The sequence below is a fragment of the Cyanistes caeruleus genome, chromosome Z, assembly GCF_971803275.1.
Source record: "Cyanistes caeruleus chromosome Z, bCyaCae1.hap1.1, whole genome shotgun sequence".
In the NCBI taxonomy this organism is placed as follows: domain Eukaryota; kingdom Metazoa; phylum Chordata; class Aves; order Passeriformes; family Paridae; genus Cyanistes; species Cyanistes caeruleus.
This window is the reverse complement of record NC_141732.1, coordinates 73,389,274-73,417,189: the sequence shown is the minus strand read 5'-3', so window position 1 is coordinate 73,417,189 and position 27,916 is coordinate 73,389,274. Positions and strand designations below refer to the sequence as shown.

The window sequence follows — 27,916 nt, the reverse complement described above, 5'->3', positions numbered from 1 at the left end:
TTTGTGAAATGGAGTGAGGCTTCAGAACTTCTAGGATAAGGAAAATGTGTTAATACAATGGTATCTTGTTCACAACAGAGTTCTTGCATCCAAAAAATGGCAAAAATAGTTTGGTTCACATTTAAAATAAGATTAACTAAACCCAGAAAATGAAGTAAGATTCTTTGTTCACCAGGTAAGAACCGTAAGAGCAACAAAAATCTTCTCTTTCAATGAGTTAACAGGTTTTCTCCCAAGTAGTCTTTAACAACACACAATGATGCTTCACTAAGAGTTTAAGACATATAAATCTAAAGATGATAATCCATCTCATCCATGCTCCAACTATTCTCTAACTTCCTGAAATGTTTTTCTCTTTTTGTGCAGAAAATTGCAGCAAGCCACTAACAATTTTAAAAGTCCTGGCAAACACTGTCAGAGGGCAAGATCAGGGAGAGTAAGATATATCAAATCCTATAACAAAGCAGATATATAGGTTCACAATAAGTTATACTTTCTTACTGTGTTAATTGAAACATAAATTAAATAAATTAATTTAAAACCTGATGGAGACTTTCCAAACTGCTGCACCAGGGGACTGGAGAAAATGGGATCCACCTGCAAAATTCAGTAGCCCTTCTCACAGAAGGGGGACAGTCCTTCTGCTCCTGAGGTATGTAGGCAGGAAGGGAAGAAGTAAAGATGTCTGGAACTGAAGCTGAGATTTGGCAGCACAAGTTTGCCCATACAGATATCAGAAGTACTGACTCCTGTTTTCACTCTCCAGTTTTACAGTCCCTGCTCCATATATACTCACTGATAGTTGTTATTAAATCATCAGTGAAAAAAGCACTTTCTAGGATCTAGGAGGAGAACACTGTGGTAATATTTACTTGAGGAAAAAAACTCCCACTACATTTTCTTCTTGAGAAATGTCTTTTTCCTCAGTAATAAAAAAACTTCAATTTAACTGCAACAAACAAAAATTGTTATAGTGTCTCTGCCACTGATTTAAGTCCTTCCCTCACATCCTGACTGTCCTTATTTTCACTTCCCACTGTCCTTGGAATAAAGTTGGGTAGCTGTGGTAGCTGCTTTTTCCACAGCTGTCCCGGTTTAAGCTTCTTTGTGTTTTTGCTCACTTGAAGCAACACAAGTTGGACCACAAGGCCCAAGTTTAGGTTACCCTGAGTGGACTGTAGCATCCAGTTGTGTTCAAGTGGTGTGGATGGTGTTGTGGGCTCTGTCTGTGCTCATAGAAAGAATGCAGCATCACCCCTACCTCATTCACATTTAATTTGCTTTTAAGGAGACTGAGAGTGTTATGGATCCAATTACTCTCACCTGTAAGGCTGGCTGCACCCTTGTCCCAGAAGAGGACTGAATGGGGAAGGCAACCTTGTACTAGAGGCTGGATGTCAGAAATCCACAGGGATAATACAGAATAACAGAGGCCTTGGGGAAGGAGGAGGTGGAGTAGAGACTAGGAGAGGCAAAGCACAAAGGAAAACGTATTTGATGAGAAGAGCAGAACTGTCAAAAAGGGGAAAATGGAAAAATGGCTTTAGCTTATTCGCCTGCAGAGACCGGAGGAAGCCAACAGTTCAGATTTAAATCATAATCTGGAAGTTTTTCAGTGTATCCTCCTGGAATATATCCCATTATATATGTATCTATATATATATGTATATATATATATATATATGTATATCCATCCCAACTGTTACCCTGTGAGAAGCTGCTTGAACAAGCTTGGGGCATTTCTGCCTTGCTGATGTTGCCCAGTCTGTGGCAAGACAGACCAAACCATTCAGAGGTGCTCAGATGTCCTTAAGTGAAATAAAACTGAGCTGGCTGTTTGAAATCTTTTGTCAATAGGTGTCACTGCTCTGCTCTTTCCATCAGCAGCTTGGAAACAACAATCTCTCCATGGAAAATGCACTCATGTTACAGGTAAATACCTCTATTTATCCCATCTTCTCTCCCTTATTATCTTCCTCCGCTAATTTCACTGTTTCTAAACCCCTCAAGCAGCAAATCTGCTACCATTCCTCTCAGGATGCTAGCTTGCAGCCTATTGCCAGAAGAAAAGAAGTTTTTCCAGAATGTACTTGAAAGATAATGACAAACAGTGGGCATAGAAAACCCAGCTGAGCACAGTTCCTGAATTTCTTGCTGACATGAAGGGTCTGGCTCTTTTATATGGCCTCAACACCTGAACACAGAGAAGAAGCAATGTTGCATATTCCACATGTATTTCAGGGGCTTACAACTGAAAGTTGACATGGTCCTGTCAGGATTTATGACTAGTATTTTGGGTCTGGGGAACTAGTATGAACAAGAAATCTCATCTCTCAGATGCACTGTTACATAGAGAGGCTCTGACCTGCAGCTCCTATTCTACCTAATATATGGTTATCCAGGCAACTTCCCCATTCATCAGCAAACATCCAGCATTCTGCAAATTCCTCCACCATTTCAAGTGAGGTCCTCCACTAAAACTTGCCACCTTTCCAGCAGCATGTAAAGCATGCAATCCTGTGGGCTCACGGGGTTTCTTTCCTTCTGAACATAGGTAAGTAACACATTGGTGTGCTGTGTGGAAAAAAATAAAAATACTCTAAAGGAAAATATTCAGCTCAGAATGTCTATGTTTACAGCAGGTTGTAGCACTGCCTAATACTCTTTTACACAGCTCTTCCAAAGCATCTCCAGCAAAGTGTGACTGTGCTGTTCCAAGGGTGGAGGAGGTATATAGAAAGGCATACAGAGATGGGATTATTTACAAGCCTTCATTAAATCTGTCAGTAGCAGAACGGGTCATCATCAAAAAGGAACAGTGGAACTTACGCTGACAAAAGCAAACAAGGCAGAACTAAGCTCTAAACCAGTCTGTGTTTCATGAAGCAGCACAGTTCCTCCCATGCTGGCAGGATTAGGTGTTACCTGAGACCACTCAGAACCTGCGAGATGGCTCTATAAACACTCTGATTTTAACCTGGCTGGGCTGCCTCTGCCTTCTGCAGGCTGCGCTACCACTGATCCTGGGCTCAGCTGTCCCTGCTTCTTCCCAGGGGCTGGGATGCAACACAGCACAGAGCATTTGGGCCCACCACCTCCAGGAAGAGCCATCACTGCTCTTGCAGTTTGGCTGGCAGAGGGCAAATACAATGAACACTGTCCCTGACCACCCCAGGACCATTAGGGACTGCAGCTCAGAGCACAGCTGCCAGTACTTCTCCAGTCCTTTACCTTGTTCGTGCCATCACGTTGTTCTTCTTGGGCTGCTGATTAACTGGGCTTCCCATGTTGCCATTCTTCAGGGAGCCCTTCCGAGCCAGCTCCCTCTGCTTCTCTGCATAGGAGATAGGAATGGGAAAAGCAGAATTAGAGCAACAGCCTAGCTGGCCACCATAAGAAGAAACCCAGATATGATAGTGGCAAAAGGCACAGCAGAATTAACAGCAAAGGACATGAGCTCACCACCTCTTATGGAGGGATGCTGCGAAGGCCAGATGAGCTGTGTCCCACTTTCTCCAAGGTCACCAGGGACTAAAACTGATCTAGCTTCATTCACAGCAGCCTGTTGACAGCAACACACTGAAATCTTTGTCTCCAAGATCCATAAGGTCTTGGAACTTCTGGATGAAACCCAGCTGAGGTAGACAATAGACAAAGACATTGTCCCTGTCTGCAGCTAGTTGCTGCATGGGCCCCAATACTGAGCTGTACAAATATGGCTCTGCCTCCAGCAGGTATGGGAACCCAGGGATGTATATAAATTGATATTAAATTTTCTGATTCAAAGCCCTTCCTTGTTTCTTGTGGAAGATCAGTTGTGTTATCAGCTAGTCACAAAAGTTAAGCTAACTGCCCCAGTCTCATCATGCAGTGCCAGGCAAGGCTTGTATGGAAAAGCTGAGCATGGGGCCAGTAAGGCAGAAATAAGACCAGTTAAAAAAAAATAATTCTACAGAGTGTGAGAAAATGCTGGAAACTACTTTTGTGGCATGCCTGCATAAAAGGTGTACCAGACTGCTTGCCAAAGAACCTGAATAGTGAATTTGCTTCTGCCTCTTCTACAATGTGTGAATTCTGTTGTTGGGTTGGTTATTTTTGTTGTTGTTGTTTGGTTGGGTTTTTTTTGGTTTTTCTTTTTTCTTTTGCAGATTTTATTTCCCCTTGGAGAAAAAAACAGCTTTTCCCACTTGTTGTGGAAAAGCATCATGCTTCTGTGATGTGCAAGTTCAAGGTGGGGCAACACTTTCCCTTCCTCACAAATCAGAACAGAACATGTCCAAGGCGCCCTTTCTTGAGGGAGAAATAAGTAGGAGAAATAAGTAGCAGAGATGCCTAGAAATTGCGATGATGAGGAACATGGAGACAAGAATGCATACAACTACAAACCATACCTAGCCTGCTCCTGCTAACAGCAGAGGTGAATAAATTCTCATGGAACTTGGCAGGAAAAGGACTGAATTAATAACTCACTCTGGCTTGAACAACTAAGAGACTGATTCAGGATCAAAATCAAAACCTTAAATCAGAGTAATTTCTCAGTATGGCATTTGCAAATGCATTGGTTACCTCTGTCTCCAGAATAAAAAGCTGCTATTTTGCAGGCCACATAAATTTTGCTATTCAGAGAGAGATAAAGCAAGACTATGGAGGCAAATACTTATAACACTAAATACAACCCAGTTTCCACTCATTTCTATTAGAAGCTCCAGCACTGAGCACAAATACACAGCACTGAGACAAGCTGCCAATGCTTTAGGGTACTAATGAAATGGTTACAGGTGGCTGAATACACTGTGAGTGCAGCTGTGATGACTTGTGGGCAATCAGCACCAGCACCAGCAGGGCTGAAACAGACAGGGGAAGCCTTAACCACACCCAGGTTCCTTCTGGCTTTTCACTAATTTTCCAGACTGAAGCTTCCTTCAAGAGGCAGAAAAGAGCAGAGAAGGTTGGGAGAGCATGAAGCAGTTTGTGTGTGCCTTTGACATTACAAAATATGTTGAATTAGGAGTCTGAAGATCCTGTCTGATCATTAGCAGGATCACTGTGTTGGGTGATGTATTTGGTTTGTGAGTAAGTTTTTGTGAGAAGCTTCTAGATGTTTCCCTGTGTCTAACAAAGGCAATGCCAGCTGGCTCCAAGACAGACCTGCTGCTGATCGTGGTTGGGCCCATTAGCAATGCTGGTAGAGACTATGGGATAACACAGTTAGGAAAATGAGAAAAATCCTGCACAACTACAACCTGACAGAGGAGTGAGGGTGTGTCAGAAACAGCCTTGCAGACATCCAGGTCAGTATAGAAGCAGGAGAAGGAGCTGCTCCATGTACCAGAACAGATTCCCCTGCAGCCCCTGGTGAGGTACCACTGCAGCCCATGGAGGTCCATAAAGTAGCAGAGATCCACGCATGCCAGAGATCTGCAGTCCATGGATAACCCCACAACACAGCAGGTAGGTGCCTGAAAGAGGCTGTGACCCTGTGGAAAGCTCATGTTGTTTCTGTATTCTCATTCCTCTGTCCAGCTGAGTGATAAGAAGCTTTGATTGGCTCCTGCTGTCCAGCCTGGGTCACCCCACTACAGAAAATCTACCTGTCTCCGTGCTTGAATGAAGCAAAGCAGCGGTTTTCTGTGTCAGTGGACAACTTGGGGAATACAGACAGCTGTGCTGTCAGTCTGACTTACAGGGGAATTTGGCTGCACCAGTTCCACTTCAGCTAATCCTGTACGCTGTTTCAGAAGAATACATGAAGCAGCATGTGAGTCTGTGTGTGTATGTGAGGAGGGGGTCCAGCATCCTTTTGACACCACTATACTGCTCTGAACAGCATGAGGAACAGCCTTTTCCCTAGATCTGCCAACCACATCATATCTTGCCCTTCCTTTATTGTTCACCTTGTCACTTCATCTTTAAGACACTCTGACAAAAGTCACTATAATAGGTGACCATTGCCAGGCAGGACACAAGGCTGGCCCACACTAGCCTATGCTGCTTGCTGACTCCATCTGAGCAATTCAGCATCTGTTCCAAGTGCTGCCTCAAAATAAGCTCTGCTGGTGACAAGACAACAGCCAAGCAGACCATGGAGCATCCATTAAGGCAAGAATAATACCTAAGTATAAAGTGGCAAAGGAAATGCATTCTGCAGGCACAATCAGCACCACTATAGTGGGCCAGCCTTGTGTCCTGCCTGGCAATGGTCACCTATTATAGTTGCCTGCAAAATTAATAGGAAGCTGCCCCAGCATGCCAGATACTCAGCAGACTGTCCCTGTCCCAGTATTCACTTACCTGCCTGATCCAGGATGTGTTAGAGGGTGGAAGGACAGATAACTGTCAAGTGACAGACACCCCACAGACTCACTTTAGAGTGAGTCAAGAGAGGCTGAATTCTCCCCTTATCATGGGAATACCTATAGCCCTAATGAATGATTTCAAGCACTGCTTGACATGATTTAGTGCAATCTAAAATGGTTACCTGTTCAGCTGGCAGGGTCTGTCTAGCTGCTTTATGATGAGAGAAAATAGTAATGGACCATGAGAAGCAGAATGGACTTAACATGAGTGTGTCTAAACTAAAAATCAGACTTGGATGAATCCTTAAAATTATTTCTCAGGTTTCAGCATTTGAACAGTATCATAACGAGTTTTAATAACATTTTCCTTTTTTTTTTTTTAATAAGTGAAAGGCTAACAGTTTGTTTGGTGCATGTTGCTATGTAGGGGTGGCCTTAGTTTTGCCTACTATCTTCCCCAAATCAGAAATGCCAAAATTAGTCATATGCTTGAGTCTCCTGCAGAACTGCTCCTTTTGTGACATGAGGCAAAGCAGACAATGCAGGAATCTGGTGAACATCACGCTGAAAAGCTATTTGGAGAATCAGACACCCCAAATCCACATTTTCCACTTGTCCCATGATAGTGGGCGAGTCTGGCTATGATCAGACAGTGGTGGGTGGAGAGGATGCCATTGTCACACTGTCACTGTGCTTGCCTACCTGCAGCCCCCTCAGCGGAGGCAGACTGACTGCCACAAACACTATTTTATGGCAGATGAGGCTGATTTGCCTCCTTTGCACTGCGGGGTGGAACAAGCAGATGCTGATTGCTCCTGTCTCTGCTGAGAGCCACTGCTTGGACCACAGTAACTCAACTGCTTGTGAACCTGCCTGATGAGGAGAAGATGGAGCTTCCTGCTATGGGGACAGTGCAGTGTGGACCCATGGGATTTGCTGCAGTGGCAAGACAAAGAGAAATGAATCCAGTATGACAGAGTTGTATTTTTTCATTTTCAAGGCTGATGAGATGAGATTTTGGGATGTATTTCCCTCTTTGTCCCCCACAGTCAGCTAAATAGTTTCTGAGGCTGAGGACTGTGACTACCTGATGAATTCTAATTTCTCAAGTAAGCTGAGAATTTAAATGACACACTAAATGAAATTAATACGTCTGCTCAAATTCTGCTGAATGATGAACAGATTCATGAGCAAATGAAAGGAGAAAGAATGAAATGCTCTCTACAGCTTCTTCAAGCCCAAGTCTTGATTTCAGTTCACTTGCATTGCTTAGCTAGAGGAGATTAGCATGAATCTAGGTAACACTGAAATCTTCTTTACCTTTCACCTCTGACAGAGAGTATTTGTCAGTGAGGATTGTGTCACTGCTTGGAGAGGATTTCAGTATAGGTACAAAAATTTGAGCTTTGTCTGCAGGCTGCATGAAAAGGAAGGTGTAAGGAAGTTGTGTGATAGGACCATGATGATCTCAATGCTCCCTGGAGTGTGACTATGGGGGTGGCATTAGTGCAGTGTGTCTACCTGCATAAAAAAAAAAAAAAGGCAAAAGAAAAGTGATTTTTACTGAACAGGTGTAGCAGAAACAAAAAGGACGAATCTGTGGCCAGTCCCCTGCTGTGAATCCAGGGAATATGGTTTCAAGCTGATGCAGGCCAGGCATCAGCACTGATTATTCAGGACAGGCTGTCTGAATAAGGATTGTTTCACAGTTTTCTGAAAAGACTGTTCAGCTAGCAAGGGTCAGACAACTATGTCTGCTAACTACCAGCCTGGGTGAGATGCATTATTAGCTGAAGCATGTTATTTTTCTGACCAGACAAACTTGGGGAAAATAGTGAACAATTTTCTAGTTTCTAACTCCAGCCAGTCTGTGTGGACTGGCTAGAAAGAACAGATATATGAATCCAAGGTTCCTCTTGGACCAGGTTTTAAAGATCAAATAGCAGCATCTCCATAAATTCTGTTGATCTGGCTGCTGCCCCGTGCCTTTGAGAACTGTCACAAACACTAATGGGCTGGGAGTGCTTTTAAGTTCCCTCCAGCTCCCAAGAAGGCCTGAACAAGAGCTGGTAAATGACCTAGGGACTACAAAGTAAATGCTTGTGTCTACTGTTCAAGGATGCAGCCCTTCTTGTGAAGGAGCTACTATCAGCAGCAGCCAGCACATTGCATGCACAGCAGTGCAGGGTTCATTCTGAGCTAATGCTCAGCTAGAATGCTGCCTGTGCAAGTTACTGAGAGGTTTCTGAGAGCCTGGGTGATGCTATTTTGCACTTCCCTTCAGAAAACACACACCAAAACATCACACTATTCCTTAGCACAAAGGAGAATGTGTAAAGGAGTGCTCCAGTCCCAGATGATAGCTTCAAAGCTATCATCTGTTTAAACCATGCACCTCCAAAAGTGGTTTTATGTTCCAAACAGCATGTCCTCGTTCCCTAGCCATGTTATCCCAGCCCCACATTCTGACCCTCATGTGATTATGGGAAGGAATGGTTTCTCTGCTTCTACCCTCTATTTGGCTTAGCCCCAGAAGAGAGCAGGTAATTTCCTGCAATGAAAACCTCATGGCTGTACACTTAAGTAAAAAAACCCAAAAACTAATCAAACACTATTTTGGACACACAGAGCATTACCTCTTCATGGCACAGTACAATAGTGAATCATCTTTGTAAAATAGTAAGTTGTGTTTTACTACTGGTAGAAACTATATAACTGGTTTACCTTAAAGACATAAAGAGGATCTGTGGCAGCAGGGAAGCACAGAACCAGGCAGGTTTCCTGCTCCCAGCCCCCTGCTCCAGCTGTCTGCAGCCATTTTATGCAGACAGGTTGTGAGTGCATAGCAGCAGGCAGCAATTAATCTCTCTTCATCTTTCAACACCTTTCTGTACTGATTTCAAAGGCATCTATTGTCACAGCTCCTACCTCACAAGGGCATTTATTTTGTTCTCATTCAGCATGTGCTTTTTTACTTAATTTTAAAGGATTGAGATTTTTATTCTTAATGGCTGCAAAATATTGCATGTAAGGATTTCATTTATCACTGTCAAAACTGGAATACATGAACAGCACTAGTGATATTTAAATGTAATTTTTTTTCCATTTTTCACATTTACCTTCAGAAAGGAACTTATTTGGTATTTTCATTTACTTTTCAAAGAATATTTTTCCTGCCAGCCAGAAGAACAAAGATATCTGGGAAAACATTTTCATCCTGACAAGCACAGCTAAAAAGTTTCTGTTTAGAAACTGTTTAGACTTTGTTCTGTTTAGACTGATCTCTACAAGACCTAATCCGCAAAATAAAGTTATGCTCTCTTTTAATGTATTTTAAAGAGACAAAGAGGATTCATTTACTTCACCAGGGGAGAACTTCTACAAATGCCCCCTTATTATTTTTACTCAACTGAACATAGGTTTAAGCCAAAGCCATTTGCTTGACCTTGCTAAATGACGTGACAGACAAAAAAAAAAAAAAAAAAGGAGTAAAAAAGAACAAAAAAGGGAGTCTTTTTAGAGCAGTTTAGCTCCCTTCATTCAAATAGCTCAATTAATTTAAAACATTATTTATGCTATAGGCACAATCCACAGACACACAGAGGTAATATTAGTGCCTACATCACATTTATTATGAATTCTGATGTTCTGTGAGGAAGCATTAAGGTTACTGGTGCATGTACTAAATGTGACACCTATTTAGGAAAGTAGTAGCATAGACTTGCTTAGCTGAATATTCACAGCATTTGGTTACACAGGATGTCATCATACGGAGTGTATTTGTATAAAAAACCACTGGAATAGAGTCTGACATCAGCAGGCTTGAACTGCATAGACAGTCAAATGTCCACACTTTCACACTAATAATTGATCAATGGGAGAGAGAACGTGTTATGTCGCCTACATAAACTACAGACTCAAAATAATAATTAATAATTAAAGTATTTTTAATACATTGTCATTGGGAAAGCTTTCACTGACTGGCAGATAGCCTTGCTTGGAATGACTTGTTGAGTTCCATCAGTAGGCAAAACAAATAAAGTCCTAAGTGATAATGTGACAGGCAGCACATGAGCTTAGAAGGGACTCACAGCCTGCTGACTCCAGCACTGTGCTTGGAAAGGACTCTTGGCCTTTTATTTTACCAGGACTGGACTGCAGCTGACAGTACAAGCCATGTTTCTGTCTTTATTTAGCAGTAAAATATTGTATATTTGATCCATTCTGCTTTATCATCTGCTGCATTTGGTTTCTATGAACCTATGCATTTCAAATAAAATTCTGTATTTTCTGTCTAGTAAGATGAAAGCAGATGAAGACAGGCAACTAGGCTGGTTAACAGTATCGTTTTCCTTTCTCCTTTTTACCTGGAAAAGGTAAAGAAGAGAATTAATAGTAAGCAGAGTATTTGGAGGGCATGTCACTCTCTAATTACTCTGCTCCCCAGAAGGGGACTTTCAGGCATTGTTTTACTAGATGAATTGCCTGTTTACCATGAAACTCTGCAGGAGAACAGGATATGTACAGCTGAGGGTGCCTCTTCCTGCTATTCAATTCATGAGCCCCAGTCCTGGGTACTTGGCTCAGCTGGAGAGCTGTCCCACACAGCAAACCTGCTCCCCTAACAGGATTACTGACCTGATCCCTCCCTCCATGGGGCTGCCACAGTCTGGAAATTTGACACAGGGCCTCATAGCTCAATTAGTTATTTAATAAGTTTATGATTAACCAATCTGCTGATTAAGCTTTCATTAATTAGGTTGGCGGGAATTCTGTTTCAGAGGGATAGTAGCCTCTATTGTCTCGGAGCAGGGTTGGAGAGCCCTTGTGTTTTCCATGTCCTGACACTTCTCTTTACTTCTCCAGAAATACCTGCAAAAGCTGTTTGGGTAGCACCTGGGGTGCTGCCAGATCACTGGGGTATGGTGGCCCTTGGGGACAGCTCAGTATTGTGGTCTGGTTGTTACACCTGGGGCAGCTCAAAGGCTCCTGCTCCTCTCTCCTGAAGTCTTGCCAGACAATAACAAGGCAGGCAGGGTTTAGCTTTTTATAGGGCAGCTGGAGACCTCACAAGCACAGTTTCAAAGGGCCTAGCCTGTCATTTTGGTATTTTGATTAGGGTGGGTGGCTCATCTCAGAGAGGAGTGGGAACCCCTTTCCCCTTTTTCTTTAGAGAGAGTTTAGAGAAAGCTCATAGCTTTCATAACCTCTGGCTTTGTTCTGTGGTTTAGGCTCTGATGGATGGGGCTCAGTGAATGCTGCAACCTGCTCTCTGTAGGGTACCTTGGCTGAGAGGGCAGGTTGCTGCCACCTTCCTCCTCCATGCTGGCCCCTGCTTTGGTAGAGAAATCAGGACTGGGCTCAGGGATTCATCCCAAACTATTGGAAATTATTTCATATTTTCCCACCTGCAAGGCACCCTCTGTCTCCCTTCTTACGCAGGGCTGGTATCTGCTGGAGTTAGGAGAGGATGGCAAAGGGGATGGCAATCAACTGTTTCATGATTCTTAATGTCCTCATGTTACAGGTGCAGGCTAAGGGTTTGGCAGCTGCCTTCTTACACCTCTGAAAAGGACTGGTGAGAAATCACAGCCATACTTCTAAGTGGCAGAGGGAAACAGGACTGGCCAGAGAAAACTCATGTCCTTGCTGAAATCAAGAGAAAGAGGATTAAAAGACAAGATGAAAGACAAAGTTCTGGCTGTAGCTGTTTTAAGAGCTGCAGGAGAGGAAGCAGGACTGGGGGATGACAGATGCCACCCCTACTGCAGAGCCCTGCAGCTGGAAATCAGACACAAGCACTGCTGAGCTGAAGCCTCAGTCAAAGGAGTGGCAGTTTCAGTGGCAAGGAGAGCTCAAAGGGGCTCAGGGAAAAGCCTGACTCATGCTGAAGAAAGCAGTAATGTGCTGGGAAAGATGATGACATTTTTTAACACAGATCTCCAACATCATGAGTTTATGTCACAGTTCAGTATTTTAATGCTGATGTATTTCATGTTTTTGTCACCCTTTTTTGGTGGGGCAGTGGTGCTCGGAAGAGGTTTGTTCCCACAAGCTTCCAGCTGTTAGTGTGTCCCTCCAGGGCTGAGGTTATGGCACTGCCACCCCAGTCCTGCTCGCTGCCAGACCACAGGCAACCCCAAAGGATGGGTACTAAAGCACTGCTGGCCTGAGCAAGGTTCAACACTGCTTTTCTGGGGCTTTAAACAAGAGTTTAAGCAAAGGGGAGGCAGGTGTCATCAAGACTGAATGTGAGCCCCCTTCTCTCATGCCACACACTACCGATCTTGCAAAGACTCATGCCTTTTGATTGGCAAATGGGCCCATCTCCTCCAAACAGCTGGCAGGGGAGGCTCCTGATTCTGCCTCCCAGCTGCCTGCTCTCAACACCGTAGCACTAAATGAGACTGCTGGCAATGCTGCAGCTGCCACGTCCCCGATTCTGACCCTCTCTCCTAAATGAACCACTGAGGCAGAAATTCTGGCAGACCAATATTTTTACCTCCCTCTCAAATGGCCAGCTGTATGCACTGAAGGAAGGAAGGAAAAAAAATCCCAGCTTGGATTTGCTTATCAAAAGACAATTAGCTAAGGATTTTCTAAAGCATTTCTAAAAGAAAAGGAAGGAGATACGTAAAAGCAATACAAGAATTATCATAATTTTTGTGCTCCTTTCATGCCTGGGTCAGGTATGTGTTGGGCCACAGGGAGCACATGTTCAGCTTCATGTGGCACATTTGAGAGCTAAAACTGCCCACTGCATACAAACAAAAGGTTTATTGTTGTACAGCTATCTATTTGGCTGCCTGACTGGAGCTGTGGTAAGATGAAAGGAACAGGAGAGTTGTAAGAATAGAAGAAAAGAGGAGAGAAACGGCCTGAGGGTGTCAGCAAGCAAGGCTTTATTGAAATAGAGCTAAGGGACCAAGGAGTGTTTATAGAAGACCCAGTTTCTTGCCTGAGGAAACTAAGACAGAAGAGAGACTGTGTGTAAGGACTACAGGCAGCTAGAATGGTGGGTGTTTCAGTGATGCACAGTTCCTTTTAATTACAATTTCAGTCTGATTATCTTTTGATAATATAAGATATATGACAGGCTTTAACTTTTGTACACACAGAGAGCTAAGCACAGTGAAAGTGGGTTTAATTTAATGATGAAAAAGGGGAATGAGGAGAGTCCAGATATATAAAGGACTTTTTAAGAGTCAAGGGCCTTATTAGGGACTTTATAAGAAATGTCTTGCCTCCTCTTCAGTCAGGTTGTGCTGCTGGGTGGACAGATAGAGGTGAAGGGAAGAGGAGATGACAGTGGGAAGATCCTGGCTGGTTGCTGATGGAGCAGGCAGAATGTGCAAGAAATAAAACCCTGCAGACTCCACTGTAAAGCAAAAGATGTGACGGGAGGTATAATGTCAAGGCATGCTGAGATTTCAGAGAGTCTTTGCAAAGATACAAGCTTGCTGTGTGTTTCTTTTTGCTGTGCATCTTGTAAAAGAATCTTATTTTCCATTTATAATCTGATTTGAATCAAGAACACAGGTTTCCATTGCCAATCAATTGCATGCAGGTTAACGCCAACTGCTGTCTTTTTTTTTGCCTCATTATTTCTCTCCACAGAAGCATCAGGAACTTATAGGTCATACTGTATCTCAAATTACCCTGGGGACAGAAAACAAAGGTGTCAAATTTATCTGTCCTTAAGACAACTTCACTGTGAAGCAACATCAGAAACTCACGCAGAATTGGGATGTCTGCAGGAGAGACTGGGAATGAGGCACTGCGTCCCCTGAGGCAAGAAGTTCAAGCAAGTGCAGGGAGGATGGAGGAGCTGTGGTGTGTACACACAACACGCATGTTCAGTGACTCAAGTCTGGAATCCTTCTCTCACACTGTGCTGGAAGGAGCCTGGTTTTGGCCAAGACCCAGACAGAAACAGCGTTAACGCTGAGCTTTCCGGACAGCCTCTCCACCCCACTGATGCTGGCACAGTCAGTGCTGTAAAAGGAAAAGCTGTGAGCAGAGGGAAAGCAGGGCAGAAAACATTCTCTGCTTTCAACACGTCTTTGAAGCTTCCAACAGCTGCATTTGTGAGGTGAATGGAAGGGTAATGTCAGGCTTCAGGAAATAAAAACCTTTGACTTCTCTTCAGCAGAGATATGGAGGAAGCCCAGGGACTGACAGCCTTGTCCTTTCCAGGGATGGCAGTTAAGTCAAAATCTGGGAGCTCTGGGATCTGAAGAACTGTCTTTAACAGAGCTTCTCCTTGGGCAGTGTGTGTACTGGGAGAATGACAATTTTCTGATCACTCAATAAACAATCCAGCAAAGTCATCTGATTGAGGAGACATGTCCTGACTTGGAGCTCATAGGGATAAAAATGAGGACAAACAGAAAAAGAACTCAAACTAGCAATTTTCTATCTCTTGCATCTGTTCCCTGAGCGCCTGAAGTCATATTGACTCAGCCCGATGACAGAAACAAGGTTTCTTCCTACCAGGTCTCCAGGGTCCACTAAAATATAAAGGAAAGCAAGCTGCATCTCCTCCCTTGACCACACTATGACAAAGCTGTCAGAACATCTCTGACAGTATCACGCCTGCAGCAACGTCTGGTGAAAAAGCCACAGAGAGCCACTGCTCTTCCACATCTCTCTGGAGAGAACTGTACTGGAAACCAGAGCCAGAAAGTATTTTCCTCTGTGAATTTAATCTATTTCATGCTTAAAAGCAGTGAATTGGAATAAACAAGACCTCCAACAAAGTGTTCCTGCTTTGTCTGTTCTGGATAGGGTGCTTTGCAATGGCGAATTTCAGTAACATGGACAGATAAATTTGGGGGTTAAATCTAATATACTTTGCTCCCTGGAAAGGCCTCGGTGGTGGGGAAAGTGACTGTGGTTTTTGTACTTTACTTGCAGTGTTAAGGGCACTCTGCTAACATTGGCTGACCTTGTGAAAAATTGTACTTAGGATTTACTGCTGGCTTCATAACCTGATCATATGGAACAGTCCTCATGAAGGTCAACCAACATTTAACAACAGAGCAAGAAGCTGGGGATGTGAGCACATGTCAGTGCTTGGGTAGATGGTACCCAGGGGGCACTTTCTGGAAGTCTCTGGGGACCCCTTGAAAACAATTGGGTGACTTAACACTGATGGACTGGCAGAGGGATCTGTATGTAGCAGACCCCAGAGGCTTTGAAGGACTGTCTTGAAGAATTGTTTTTTTCAGTAATACACTTTTACAAATCATGTACTCCTGAGTTTCCATTTTTAGGACCTAAAATATTTTCTGCTTAGTTTTTCACAATTCTGTGATCCTGTCTTTGGATTATAGAGCTGGTCTGTGAGGTCTGTCAAGTTCCTTTTTTGTTGCATCCTGAATTCGAAAAGTTTTAGTATTGTTCTGTAACCTTGTTAGGTATTTTGTTTGAACAATCAGTTTTGTTCTAAACTCTTGGACCATGAAGGACTATTTATTTTTTCTGGACATCAGTTTGCTGCAGACCAACATTCGCTTTCTCCCAAGGCAACCTCTACACATCTAACAGTCTTGAACATCTGCCTGCTGCCTCCACTCCTGCCCTAAGATCTTCATAAGAAGATCAAAACAGTGTTTTTCACATTAAAATAGTCAACCTCACCCTCCAGGATGGATTTTAATCTTCTTTGTTTCAAATCCATTCCCTCATTCTATAGGAAAAAAAGCATGGAATTCATAAAGGAAGAAATGTGGGATGGGATGACTCATTTATTTTCATTTTCTTCTGCATTTTCTTACATTATTCATGGCATGAAGCAGGTAGGGATCTACGTGTGACAACTAGCCTCTGGGTCGTGATCTCTTTCTGCAAATCCCCTTAAAAATCCAAACTACAGATGAAAAGAATCCCTTTGCCAATCTAACATAAAAGTGCCTTTCCCAAAGGCTAGTTGAGACATGACCTTCTTCATCAAGAAGAGCTCAAATTGGTCTAAGAAATGGAAGTGTTGCACAGCCACCTTGGTAGCTTCTTGATTGTCACCTCATACAAACACATGCAGAAACGCTTTAATTTGGTTCTGCTTTGTACACTCTGTTAGCACCCTGTGCTAATGCCCCAGTGTTTTGCTAGGACACAGTAGGTAGAAGAAATCAGCTGCTTGCTCATATTACAAAATCATTCAGCACTGAGGAATGCAAGTTAGGAGACATCTGTGAAAGAACCAATCTCCCTGTCTCTGCACTGGAGCCAGTAAGAGATGTAAGCAAAAGAGAAAATTAGTTTTAATATGCTTTTAAATTCAATAAAGAAGGTTTGGTGAACTAAAGAGAAAAAATAAAAAGCAGTAATTAAAACTTATAAAGAGCATTTATAATGGAGTGAAAATCAAGCAGCAATTGGGTTTTTCTTGCTTATCAGTGGACTTACCAGAAGACTGTTCATGCAAGTCACCTAAGTCTACCTCTGCAAGTCCAGCTGTGCAGCTGTGGTTATTCTGGGAATCCAAAGGTATAACTAGATAGTTGTTTTTTTTTTGGTTTTTTTTAAACATCTTAAAAATCCAACCTGGAGTCCTAACCAGAAGAAGGATCACAGGATTACTTCAGCTGGAAGGGACCTCAGGAGCTTTCTAGTCCTGTTCAAAGCAGCATCAGCTATGAGATGACTGGGCTGCTCAGAGCTTTATTCAGTCACATTTTCAAAGCCTTCAGGGTTGGAGATGACACAATCTCCCCAAGAAACATTTTGAATGCTTGGCTGTCCCCATGGCGAAAAAGGATTTCTGTAAGGTGAGAGAAGTAACAGGCTGGGAATGAAGTACCCTCTGATGCTACAGGCAATTTACTGCCAGCTCAGGCATGATGCTATCATTCCTCCACAGCACAGAGGAAGTTTCACATGAAGCTTTGTCTTAGAACTCTCAAGATTATCCTGGTCATGTCCCATCTGATGGTCATAACCAGTTAATGCAGACAACTGGCACTGTGCTTTGCTCCCTTCAGCCCTTCCCTTTTCCTGCTCTCTATCTGCCCTGCTTTGAAGCAGTAGAGATTACAGCCTAGTTCAAGGTCAGATGAATGTTTGTCAGTTCACTTTATCAGTAAGTCCTAGAGCAGCCACAGCCTTCTCTAAACATAACTCTGATTTCCAGGGAGATGGGAATTCCTGGTACCTAGGAATGTTTAATTGCAGACAGAAAGAAGAACATTGCCAACAAAGGAGCTAAGATCATCTTTAGTTGATCATCTTTGTTCAATGAAGAACAGGAAACCCAAAGGACCCAAAGTCAAATTTGCCCCACGGATTCCCAGGCTGCATAAAGCCACACTTCAACCTGAGAGCTGAGGCATTCAGGCAGAAAAATAAACTAAACTTGAGTCTTTCATATTCTGGCTGAAAGTCAGTAGCTAAAAAAGGCATAGCTGCTCTATGACTTGAGTCCCAAACTTGTTATGGTCAAAACCAGCTTGTGAATTAGACATGAACTTGTGGAGAATTTTGGAACCATCAGTTATGTGTTCTTTAAGTCAACTGAAAAAAAAAAAAAAATAGTGCTATGATTTACTAGGGAGTCTAAGCCCAGGATATTTTTCTTTTATCTTACTTTTAAAGTAAGCAAATCTGAAAATCCAAAATTTAAAGGCAACCTCCATCATGGACTCAAACTACCCATGCCAGACAACATCACTTTAAATATTTAGTATGCTTGCCCTGCTCAAGACACACTTTTAGCAGTGTCATTTATTACATCAAACATGGTTTCTCAGATGAACTTATACCAAGTACAACTGTCTTACTTGTACTCCTCATCTGTTCTCCCAATTTCACAGTCCTAGAACTAGTAATGAAAGTAATTCATAGAAAATTTTTCCCTTTTTTTGAAAGACAGCTCTTGCTTTCAGGCTGGGTAGTGATGGGGGACAGAGAGGGGCTGTTTTCTGGCACCGGTGTGACTTGGGAGCTGAGTTGCAGAAAAGAGGCTGCCAACAGCCCACAGCTCTGAAACACCTGGTGTGATTAAACCTTCTTCTCACAGCCAGCTCACTGTTTACTCAAGGCAGAAATCAGTTTGAAACTCATGAGCTTCAGACTAGTGAACTAGACAGACCCACATCATTCCTCTAGAGCACATTAACACCTGCTGACTTGACTGTACCAATTTCACAGCTGTGATCAAAAAGGAGGGTATGTGTGTGGGCTGTTTGGAAAAAGCGGGGATTGCCTTCCATTTAAAGTAGAAGGCTGAAAAAAATCAAAGTTATAGCAAAAACTGAGATGGTTTTGGGTTTACAGTAGAGTTACCTTAAAGCCCCGTAGAGGATTTATTTTATTGTGCTATAAACAGTGTAACTTTATGAGACAAAGGGTTGGAACATTCACAAAGGCTTAGGCTTAATCAATTCAATCTCCTCTTATGGTAAGCAGCAAGTGGGATAAAAAAGGCAGAAAGTTAAGGGAAAAAAAATTTGGGCAGAATTCACAGGTGAAAGGGACATGAAGAGGAAGGAAGGCAGGAGTCACTGAGAAAAATGGCTCAGCTGTGCAGTCTCTAGAAGTATGGATGGATGATTTCACTGATACAGAAAGTGGGAGGAAGCCTGGGAGAGGAACAGTTTGCAAAGCAGTATGGAGAGAACATAAGTCTACTACTAGTAGGAGGCAGACACAAACAGATTACAATGATTAAATAGGCTAGAGATGATTCTTTGACAAAGACTTGGACCTATCTGCCGAGAACACACGTTACCCCTCCTTTCCACTTGTAACTGGACCTGGAGAAAGCATATTGTCTATAGGGCATGTTTTCCTATAGGTCAGTTTAGAAAGAGTCTGGACAGTGCTCAAATGTTTTAAAATTTGATCAGTAATTCCTGCTTTTCCTTCTGGAAGATGTTTCAAAAAGGAGACCACAGCTATTTTGCACAGTACCAGGCTGCAAATTCTCATCTCCATGAGTGATGCAGAAAAGCATACCCACAGCACAAGCTATTTAGCCATAAAGCAGGCAGCACTTAAAGCTTTTTGAATGATAGTTGTGTTTAACAACTGGAGAAATGGGATCAGACTGTCCAGTTACTGCTGTGACTTTTTTCTTAAATTAAATTTTATCCTGGTAAATATATGGCATCTGTAAAAACAGGTTTATTTTCCTTCAGTGTGCCCTCCTTTATAAAGCGTGACTGCCAAGCAGAACAAGGAAAGAACTGTGCCAAAAGACTGAGGTTTGAAAGAAACAGAGAGGTACCAAATGACTTTCTACACATGGCAGAGCAGGAAGGCTGTGGTCTTTTCTGGAGAGATCATTGGCCTGTTCCTGCCAGGAGTGAAGGGATTGTCAGAGAATGGGCAAAACTCCTTCCTAGTCGAAGTCAGGACTCTGAAGGTTCAGAGGCCTTTTTGCATAACTAGCCTTGCTATCCTCACTACAGCTTAAATCCCACTCCTAAAGCTTTTCCATAAAGCAGTGGTGTTGGCTGGTGTAAGAGGCTGAGGTGCTGGTTGCTTCTACCAGTGTACTAACCCAGAAAACATGTGCCCAGCACCAGCCCCTACTGCTCCATGTCCTGCTTCAATCACCTCTCCTTCCCTGAAAAAAAACAGAGTGGTTTCTTCTGTGCTGCCTCCTGCTTTTGGGACTTGCACCTCCCTAGACCTCTGCACCACAGCTGATGGACATGATTAAACGTGGCTGCTGCTGACTGGGAAAAAAACGTACTTGGTTGCTGCTGCAACAAACATTTCTTGTGGCACATCTCCCTGCCTGCCACATTAGAGCTGGGCCTTGCCGGTGGTGCTTTGGCTGCACCACTGGCTGTGTCTGGTAAAATGGGGCTCTGCTGTGCACAGATGGATGTAACACTGTCTGCTCTGCCTGGAACAAAGACAGGGGTCACAGATGAAGGGTTCCTTGGGTGTATCTCTGCTCATGCTCAGGTGAGGTCTGCATCCAGGACCACCATGGTACCCTCACCTACCAAGGACTCTGCTACTGACAGGACACATGATATGGATGACATCCGTGTCTATTCTGCTCTCCTGCTGTGGCACACCAAGGTTTCTGTGTTTTTCTTAATTCTGAGTCTCCAAAGGATCCTTTAGTATCTCAGAGAAGCAACATGAAGTTTTCATGTTGCTATGAACACATCCTCTGTGCATAAGGATAGCAGCTAAGCAGTGAACGTATTATACCAGGACATGCTCCTTCCCTTTGAGAAGTGTATGTTATCTCTGTTTCACAGACCTTAATCTGCTGATGGAGCATTTTAGTGCCCACATTCAATAAGCAGACAGTAGTCTTTCCCTGTTAAGAGCTGAGTGTGCAACAAAGTGAGAGCCCACATCGCCTGAAAATCAGAACAAATTCAATTAACCATAAAGCACAGTTTAAGACTTATCATTAATAAATCAAACACATTAAATAAATGCATCGCCCAACACTGTCTGTAGATGCTGTGGTCTGTTCTGGAGCCAATTTACATTAATTATACCGGGCTATACTTGCTTCCTTCAGTTGCTAGGCAGGAACTCATTTACCTTTGAAGACATCAGAAGGAACTACAGAAACAGTAACACCTGGGTAATTCAGAACTGGGGAAATGTTACACTGTGGTGGAACAGGTGGAACCTTCATTTAAGGACACAGGACTTTGAGGAGCCAGAATATAGTACTACTGCCCTTTTCTGAGCTGATTTTTTTTAAAGATACTGACATCTGAGCAGGCAGCCTTATCATCTCAGCTGCTGTTAATCTTTTTAATGTCAGGAACAAGCTGTAAATCACCTTCGGAGACCTCTTTCTTTTAAACCAGTTCTCTACATGCTTCACAGAAAACAGTGACGAGAGTAACATGTACCTGTGTAACGAGACCTCTGAAGAGACCACTGTGTGGTGTTGCCTGCTGGGGTTAGGCTTTGCTAGACCAGCTACTACCGTCATCACTACATCTTTTACTGATTTTTTTTTCTCCTTTCTTTCAGAGAATTTCAATAATTTGCTCAGTTTGGTTTTCCTCACCTCAACCTTCTGAGCTGCTTCTCATATTTGAGGTAACTGACTATGGTGGGTCAAACAGAAGAGAACCTGTAATTTGCATTTCTGGGCTTCTCCTTCAGGCATAAAACCTCCATTCAGACTCTGCATGCTTTGGCCCATTCTTGATATAAAATTAAATAATTTATATAGAAGCAGATCTTCAGGAATAGTTCTCCTTCCTAGACTATTAGACTGCAGGTACCACAAAAATATGGAGTGGCTAAAGGACACCCTAAAATCATCTGATTACTTTACAGCTTCTTTCTTCATGACTTTTTACCTGAAGGAGTATTAGCCAAGTGTGGTGTGTGCAACACAAGATGTCAGTGGGTGTGAGTCTATTGGCTTGTGTGCTGCTACCCAGGAATGTGTCATGGGAGTGGTGCACATACCACTGTGGAAGGCTGGTTAAGGCCACTGGAGCCCTGGTGCAATGGCATAACAAATCAAGCAAAATTACAGTGATAGAGAAAGCCACGTCTTTTGGTGAACCTCATGCCACATCATTCCAATATTCATGTGCTCATGCTCTGCCCCTGGGATTTGCTGACTGGAACCTCCCTTCCCTCTGTCTCACCCTCTCACACATGCCCTCCTGCCTGGATCTTTCTGCTGAAATCCAGTGATTGCTTTGTTCCAGTTTGTCTGAATGGCTTTGCTCTACTCAAGACTGTCTCAGGCAGCTCTTTCTTTCTGCCCCTCTACTTCTCTTCTAACTAATCTGCAATAATATGCCTGTCAGAACTGGTTTTCTGCCCTCATATTGGAAGCTCTGTCTTCAGACAGCCCTACTAGCCTTAATGTGATGCAGCTGCTCACTCTCTCATCCTTTCCAAAAACAGCCTGGAAATATCCTACAGGAAGGATGCTACCATAAATCTGTGTATACCATTTCTCTTATCAATGGAAAGAGTAATAAGAGATGAAAAAACGTTTAAATAAATTCCTCCCAAGCTCCATGAGACTTCCGAGTGGTGGGCTGCACTTCTGCCTTCAGGAAGAAAATCAATAGCAGTGGTGTACTGCTCCTGCTCTCTGGCTTCCACCCGCCCTTCCCCCTGCACAGTGCACAGACTGTGTTCAAGGAAATGGGTGCTCCCAGGGGAGCAAAATGGCTTTTTGCACTTAAGGTAATGATGTCACTTGAGGTCGCCATGCAAACAGTTATGGATATGAAAATCTGCTGTTCCGTCATCAGAGCTGGAACCTGGGGACCTAGCTTAAGAGTTAAAGCCTTTTTATAAAATGTTTCCCTAATTTACCTACAGAGCATCTTCCCAGAAACAACAGCTGCTGTACCTAATTAGCATTAATCACCTTGTTACAGAAGAGCAACTGGGAATAGTACAGTACTTGAAATACTGACAAAATTATACACTAATGGCATTGATCTGTCCGCTCTACTTCAACCTCTCTTTTATTCTTCTGTTTTCTGTATGAAAAGCTTCAGAAGTCACAAGTTTTGGAGCAGACTGGGAAGTGATGATGCAGAAAAGGAGCCACAGATGGGGGCAGATACAGAGCCTTTCACCCTACACAAGATGCTTGCTGCTGGCTCCATTTGTGACTGCACTTCCCAGTTCTGCATCTTGACGTGAGGCAAGAGTAGTTCTGGAAGGGGATGTCTGAGCATGGCATCCTTTTGAGCAGCACTGGGATAGGTTGCTTTGCTGTGTGCATTGTAGCTCTTCAATGCTACAATGGAGAGGTTTAAGACAAGCTCTGAACACACATCCCACCCCAGGAGAAGTGGTTAAATACCTACACCAATTGAGAGATCAATCTTGGAAGCCGCGTGAGGCAGTCTGTTGTTTACTGGGACCAGAGACCTTTCGTAAAGTTCCAGACAGGAATGCATCAATTTTGTTAAGTTGAACCCTGAGGGTTTTGTAGTTCTGAGTGATAATCCTGGTACTATTCCTCCCTGATCACACAGCAATTCAATATCTGCCATGAATACACTGCGGCAGGCTGGAAGGCAGGAGCTAACAACACAGACATGTCGTCAGCCTCCGTCCCCTGATGGATTATTTCCTCTGTTCACTTCAATCTCCACAAAGATGAGGCTCAGTCACGAATTAGCTTTGTCCAAGTCAGACACACCAGGGAACACCATTCTCTATGTCCTTGTGATGGTGTATCTTCTGCTGTTTAACCCTACCAGTTGTGCTTGGTCTAAGTGAAGAGCGTGCCAGCACTTCCTTGAGGTGTGACTCAGTTTCTCTATCTTAGACATTCAGCTTTCACATAGTTTTATGGCCCCTTTGAGGAACCTTCCAAAAACAGTGCCTTATTCCCTATCTAGTCCAAGGAGAGGAGGTGCTTACATCTAAGGCCACACCTTGGAGGGCTGAAAGCTACTGTGAGTGTCTCTATCTCTCTCCCACACGTTCATCTGCAGACAGGCATGCAGGATATTTACTGCCAGGCTCCCAGTGCAGTGGATGTGCTGATGAAGATGCCTCTGCCACAATCTTTCATCCCACCTGTTGTTTTTTTGGCACTCCAACCAATTTTGACATTGCCCATTCTGTTTTAACACAAACTAATGTCATGACTGCTAGGAAAGACAGACACAGACTGTCTGGGTAGGGATTCAGACCAGAGACGGGAAATTAAAAATGCAAAATAGAAAAGCAGATGGCATAAGCTTCATTAAAATAATATCTCATCTCCTGGGAATTCTAGGAGGATCTGTTGCCTTTCAGTGGATGTGGTGCCCTGAGATTTACACTTGGGGATTATTCTGTTCCTCTCTCTCTCCTTATCATAACTCTCCTCTGTTTTCAAAAGGCTTGTGGTATGTGCTCCATCTGGATATGGCTCCTAATAAGGATGTGCTGGAGACATCTCCTAAGCACTAATGTACACCCAGCCCCCAACCCATGCTGCCAGGAGTCTCCTTATCAATGATCTGAAAGAAAGAAAGAAGCAAGGCTGAGCATTGCAGATCTGGATAGAAAGATGAAGTGGGAGTTGCTAGAAAAGTGACAAGTACATCATTAATATGGATACAGTATCAATAAGGGTTTAAAATTATGAGCTGTGTGAACTGGGAGACCTTATTTCCCCTTGGTATAAGGTTCTTTTTTTTGATGTGGCCCTAGCATCAAGCACTATTCCATTTATGAGCCAGGTGCAACCTTTAGGAAGTCACTAAAAATACAAGATACCTGTGAAGTTTTTCCTGTATCTAACTGACCCCCCTCAAGCAAACATGTAGCCAAATGTATTTATTTAGAGGGGAAGAAACAACCAAGGAAAAGACCACTCAAGCAGCTGGATAAATCTGTGTGCAGTATGTGCAGTTTTCACGCTCTTTCTGTCACACTTCAATCACTGCAGTGTCTGGAAGAAAAAGTTGCATTCATGCTGGGTTGGTATTTAATTGAGCTCACTTGAACCAAGCTTCCAGCAAGCACATACAACAGATTTATACATGAATCTTCACAAACTGAAAAATGACATTTATCAACCTTCCATCAGAACATTTGACATTTGAACAATTGATTCTGATTTAACAGTGAAAAATGCCACCATCCATATGGAAAACCTACAATAGGATTAAGCCCCTAGTTGCTACCATCCCCAACAATGGCTCTGCCAATTAAGCTATTAAACATTTATGTACCACCTTAATTTTTTCTAGCCTTAAAGAGATTAAAAACAACCCTGGCAATTTTAATGCAGAAGGGACAAAAAAATACAGTCAGAGGAATGGGGGCCAGAGCTAGGAGATGCAGTGATTAAGCTTCTAGAAAATTGCAGAGGCTGAACAGATTTTCAGAATAAGAGCAGCAGGAGCTGGTGTGGATTAAAGGCACGTTACACTGTCTGCAGACAAAAATGTTAGTCTCATTTTGCCTCAGATAAGCTGGAGCTCATCTGGGTATGGCTAAGAGTAGATAAAGTGACACTAGTTATGCGTTCACTCCATCCAAGAGGAACACTGTTTCCAGTTTCCAGAGATGTGTTGGAGCAGAGTTCTCTCTGGAGACGAGGCAGGAAAATGCCTGTCAGTCTTGCAGGGCAATTCCCCTTCAGCACATGTGTTTCACCCACTATTATCTTCATAATCATACAGCAGTCAGCACTGAGTTCACTTGGTGGAAGCACCAGCAGGAAAAGAGGTCCTGGCAACAGAGTGCCTCTATCACAAAAACTGTTCAAACACTTCCAGTACCAGCACTGGCTAAATGAAAGAGAATGTTTTCTGTGTGGAAAAGCAAAAGTTCTGGAAGAAAGGCTGATCATTCTCCTCTATATGATTTCTGGAAAAAAGCTGGTAAATTCTGCAAAGGTGTTACTGTGCCCTATTTTCATGTACCAGTCCATTTCAATAATTGGTAACCTTTCAATGGATGTAGTCATCCCCAGTGGATAAATTCCAGCTTACAGAATATTGAGTTTCTCCCATCTTATTTTTCTCATTTCTATTATTCCAGTTTTCATGTTTTTTTCCTCTATGCTATTTCTGAGTCTTTATTGTACTTATTCCTCCCAAATATGCTCCACTAAATTTTCTTTGCCGACTCCTCTTTTTATGTAAAAGTCATTAATGAACATATATATAAAATGACTGTTGGACAACTCCATTAATAATGTCCCTTCTTCTGATACTTCCTCCTTCAACACTACCTTATGTGTTCTGATTTCCCAAGTTTCTCATTCTACCAGCTTTATTCACAATACTGAGATTGGTTAAGGATCTACTCAAATTACTTTTCCATTTAATCTGTATGAATTGAATTTGTCTACCTGAATCCAAACCGATTTTCAATGATCTGATCTCCTAGAAAGGTCTCATGACTTACCAAAGCCAAGTCTAAAAAAGTACCATTTCCTGTCACATTAGTGAATCACAGGAGGATATTTTTATTGCCTAGAAAGTCAAGAATATCGCAGACTTACCAATAATAGCATCAATTGCTCTCTAACCTGTTTCCTGGTGTTAAATTTCCCAAAACAACTACTGCAGTAGTAATTATCTGTCTACTAACACTAGAGAACTCTCTTGGCAGTGAAAAAGGATCCTGGTGGCATATGGCATGCTGGCAGTAATAATCTTTTACCAAACTATGAATTGTGCTGTCATTAACACACACTGCTGCTCCCTGCCTTTTCCTGAAAAGCAGCCACTGATTTTAGAGTATTCATGACTTGCATAACCACCCTTAATCAGCTCCAGCAGCATCCTCTCAACGTCACTTGTTCTGATGTGAAGGACAGCCAGGGGACTCCTTCCTGCTCCTACTGGGAAATTTTCCACACTTAGATTCCCATTTTTTAGCAAAAAGCACACTGCTCCTTTGGCTTGTCTGCCATCAGGTTCTTGAAGCTGTGTGGCTAAATAGCTGCCCAGATATTGGAGGCAGGACAGGCATGTGTGGATTGCTCTTGTAAGCATTAGTCTTGAGAGGAAGCAGTGTCTTGTGGTAACATGCCGATTCTGCTTCCAGAATTAAAAAATACTGATCAGAAATAGCATGAGTATTTGTGCGGGAACCTTTATGGATCTAAAAGTCCTGCATCTCACAGTAATGCAGCTCTGTCTTTTCCTAGTACTGTCTCAACTCTCTGATCCTTTTCCTTTTGTTGCAACTATTCTGTCTTCTCTTCTTTTACAGTCCCTCCATATTATCTTCATTCTTTATCTGGCCAAGCCTTGATCTCAGCTTAATAAAAAACCTGTAGGTTTAAAAGAACTATGCCTTGCTTTTAAGGCATTGCTTTCTTTCTTTAGCACATCCACGGATACAGGGACTTTACATGTTTGTAGGTCAATTCCCTGAATCACAGCAGCAGAATCACAATGATAAAACTGCTCTGTGAGCTGCTTTAGCCTTTCTGGCATGCTCAGCCACATGCACAGAGATCTGCATATGATCCTGTCTTTCAGGCCTTGGATTCAGCCTTTTCAGTCTCCATCAGCAAAGACTCACCTAATTTCACTTGAAGCGGGGATGGCTTATAGTTCATGGCTACAGTCTCTCCCTCTCTTGTATCACAATCTCTGTCCGAAATAGCTGCAGCTGTTGGATCCTGTTAAGAAAGAACAGAAACAAAATAGAACAGTTTAGCTGATAGTTCTGCAGCTTCTTCTTTGAGCAGCTATTAGGTGACTCCACCCCCTTCACATTCAGAGGCAGCAGAGAACATGCTGGTGTTTTGAATGCTGGAACCCAGGGGCAAAACACACAACTGTGGAAGCACATTCACTATGTTTAAAGTACCTCTGGAAATGCCAAATTTCAACATCAGATTGATATGATGGATGATACTGGGAATATAATGTGGATGGTGGGTCACTAGTTCAAATTCAGTCTGGGCTGGCAGTAGTCCCAAATAATTTTCCTGTGATGATTCTTTGGGGTGTTGTATGAAACATATTTACAGTTTCAGATGAATTCCAAGTGGACCACTCAACCTCAAACTTAAAACTAAGAAGTTTGAGACCAGGTCTGTGTGAAAGTCCAGCTTGGAAGGAAAGAGACCTACAAGGGTAGGAGAACTCAATTTCCAGTGCCTCCTGGGACCTAATTCATGGCTGACAGGAAAGATCTGTCAGCACAGTACCTTTCACTGTCACTAAAATTTTCCCCCT

At 42.9% G+C, this 27,916-nt stretch overlaps 1 protein-coding gene across 4 annotated transcripts in view; it reads right to left on the bottom strand.

The window, feature by feature from the left end:
- Positions 1-27,916, bottom strand: part of FAM219A (family with sequence similarity 219 member A) — a 95,033-nt gene that overhangs the window by 11,432 nt on the left and 55,685 nt on the right. For all 4 annotated transcript variants that reach the window (XM_086869459.1, XM_086869458.1, XM_086869455.1 and 1 more), the window contains exons 2-3: positions 27,255-27,354; positions 3,232-3,334 (exon numbers count right to left, since the gene is read on the bottom strand). In XM_086869459.1, coding sequence (XP_086725585.1) covers positions 3,232-3,334; positions 27,255-27,354 — 203 coding nt within the window. The remainder of the gene's footprint in view (positions 1-3,231; positions 3,335-27,254; positions 27,355-27,916) is intronic.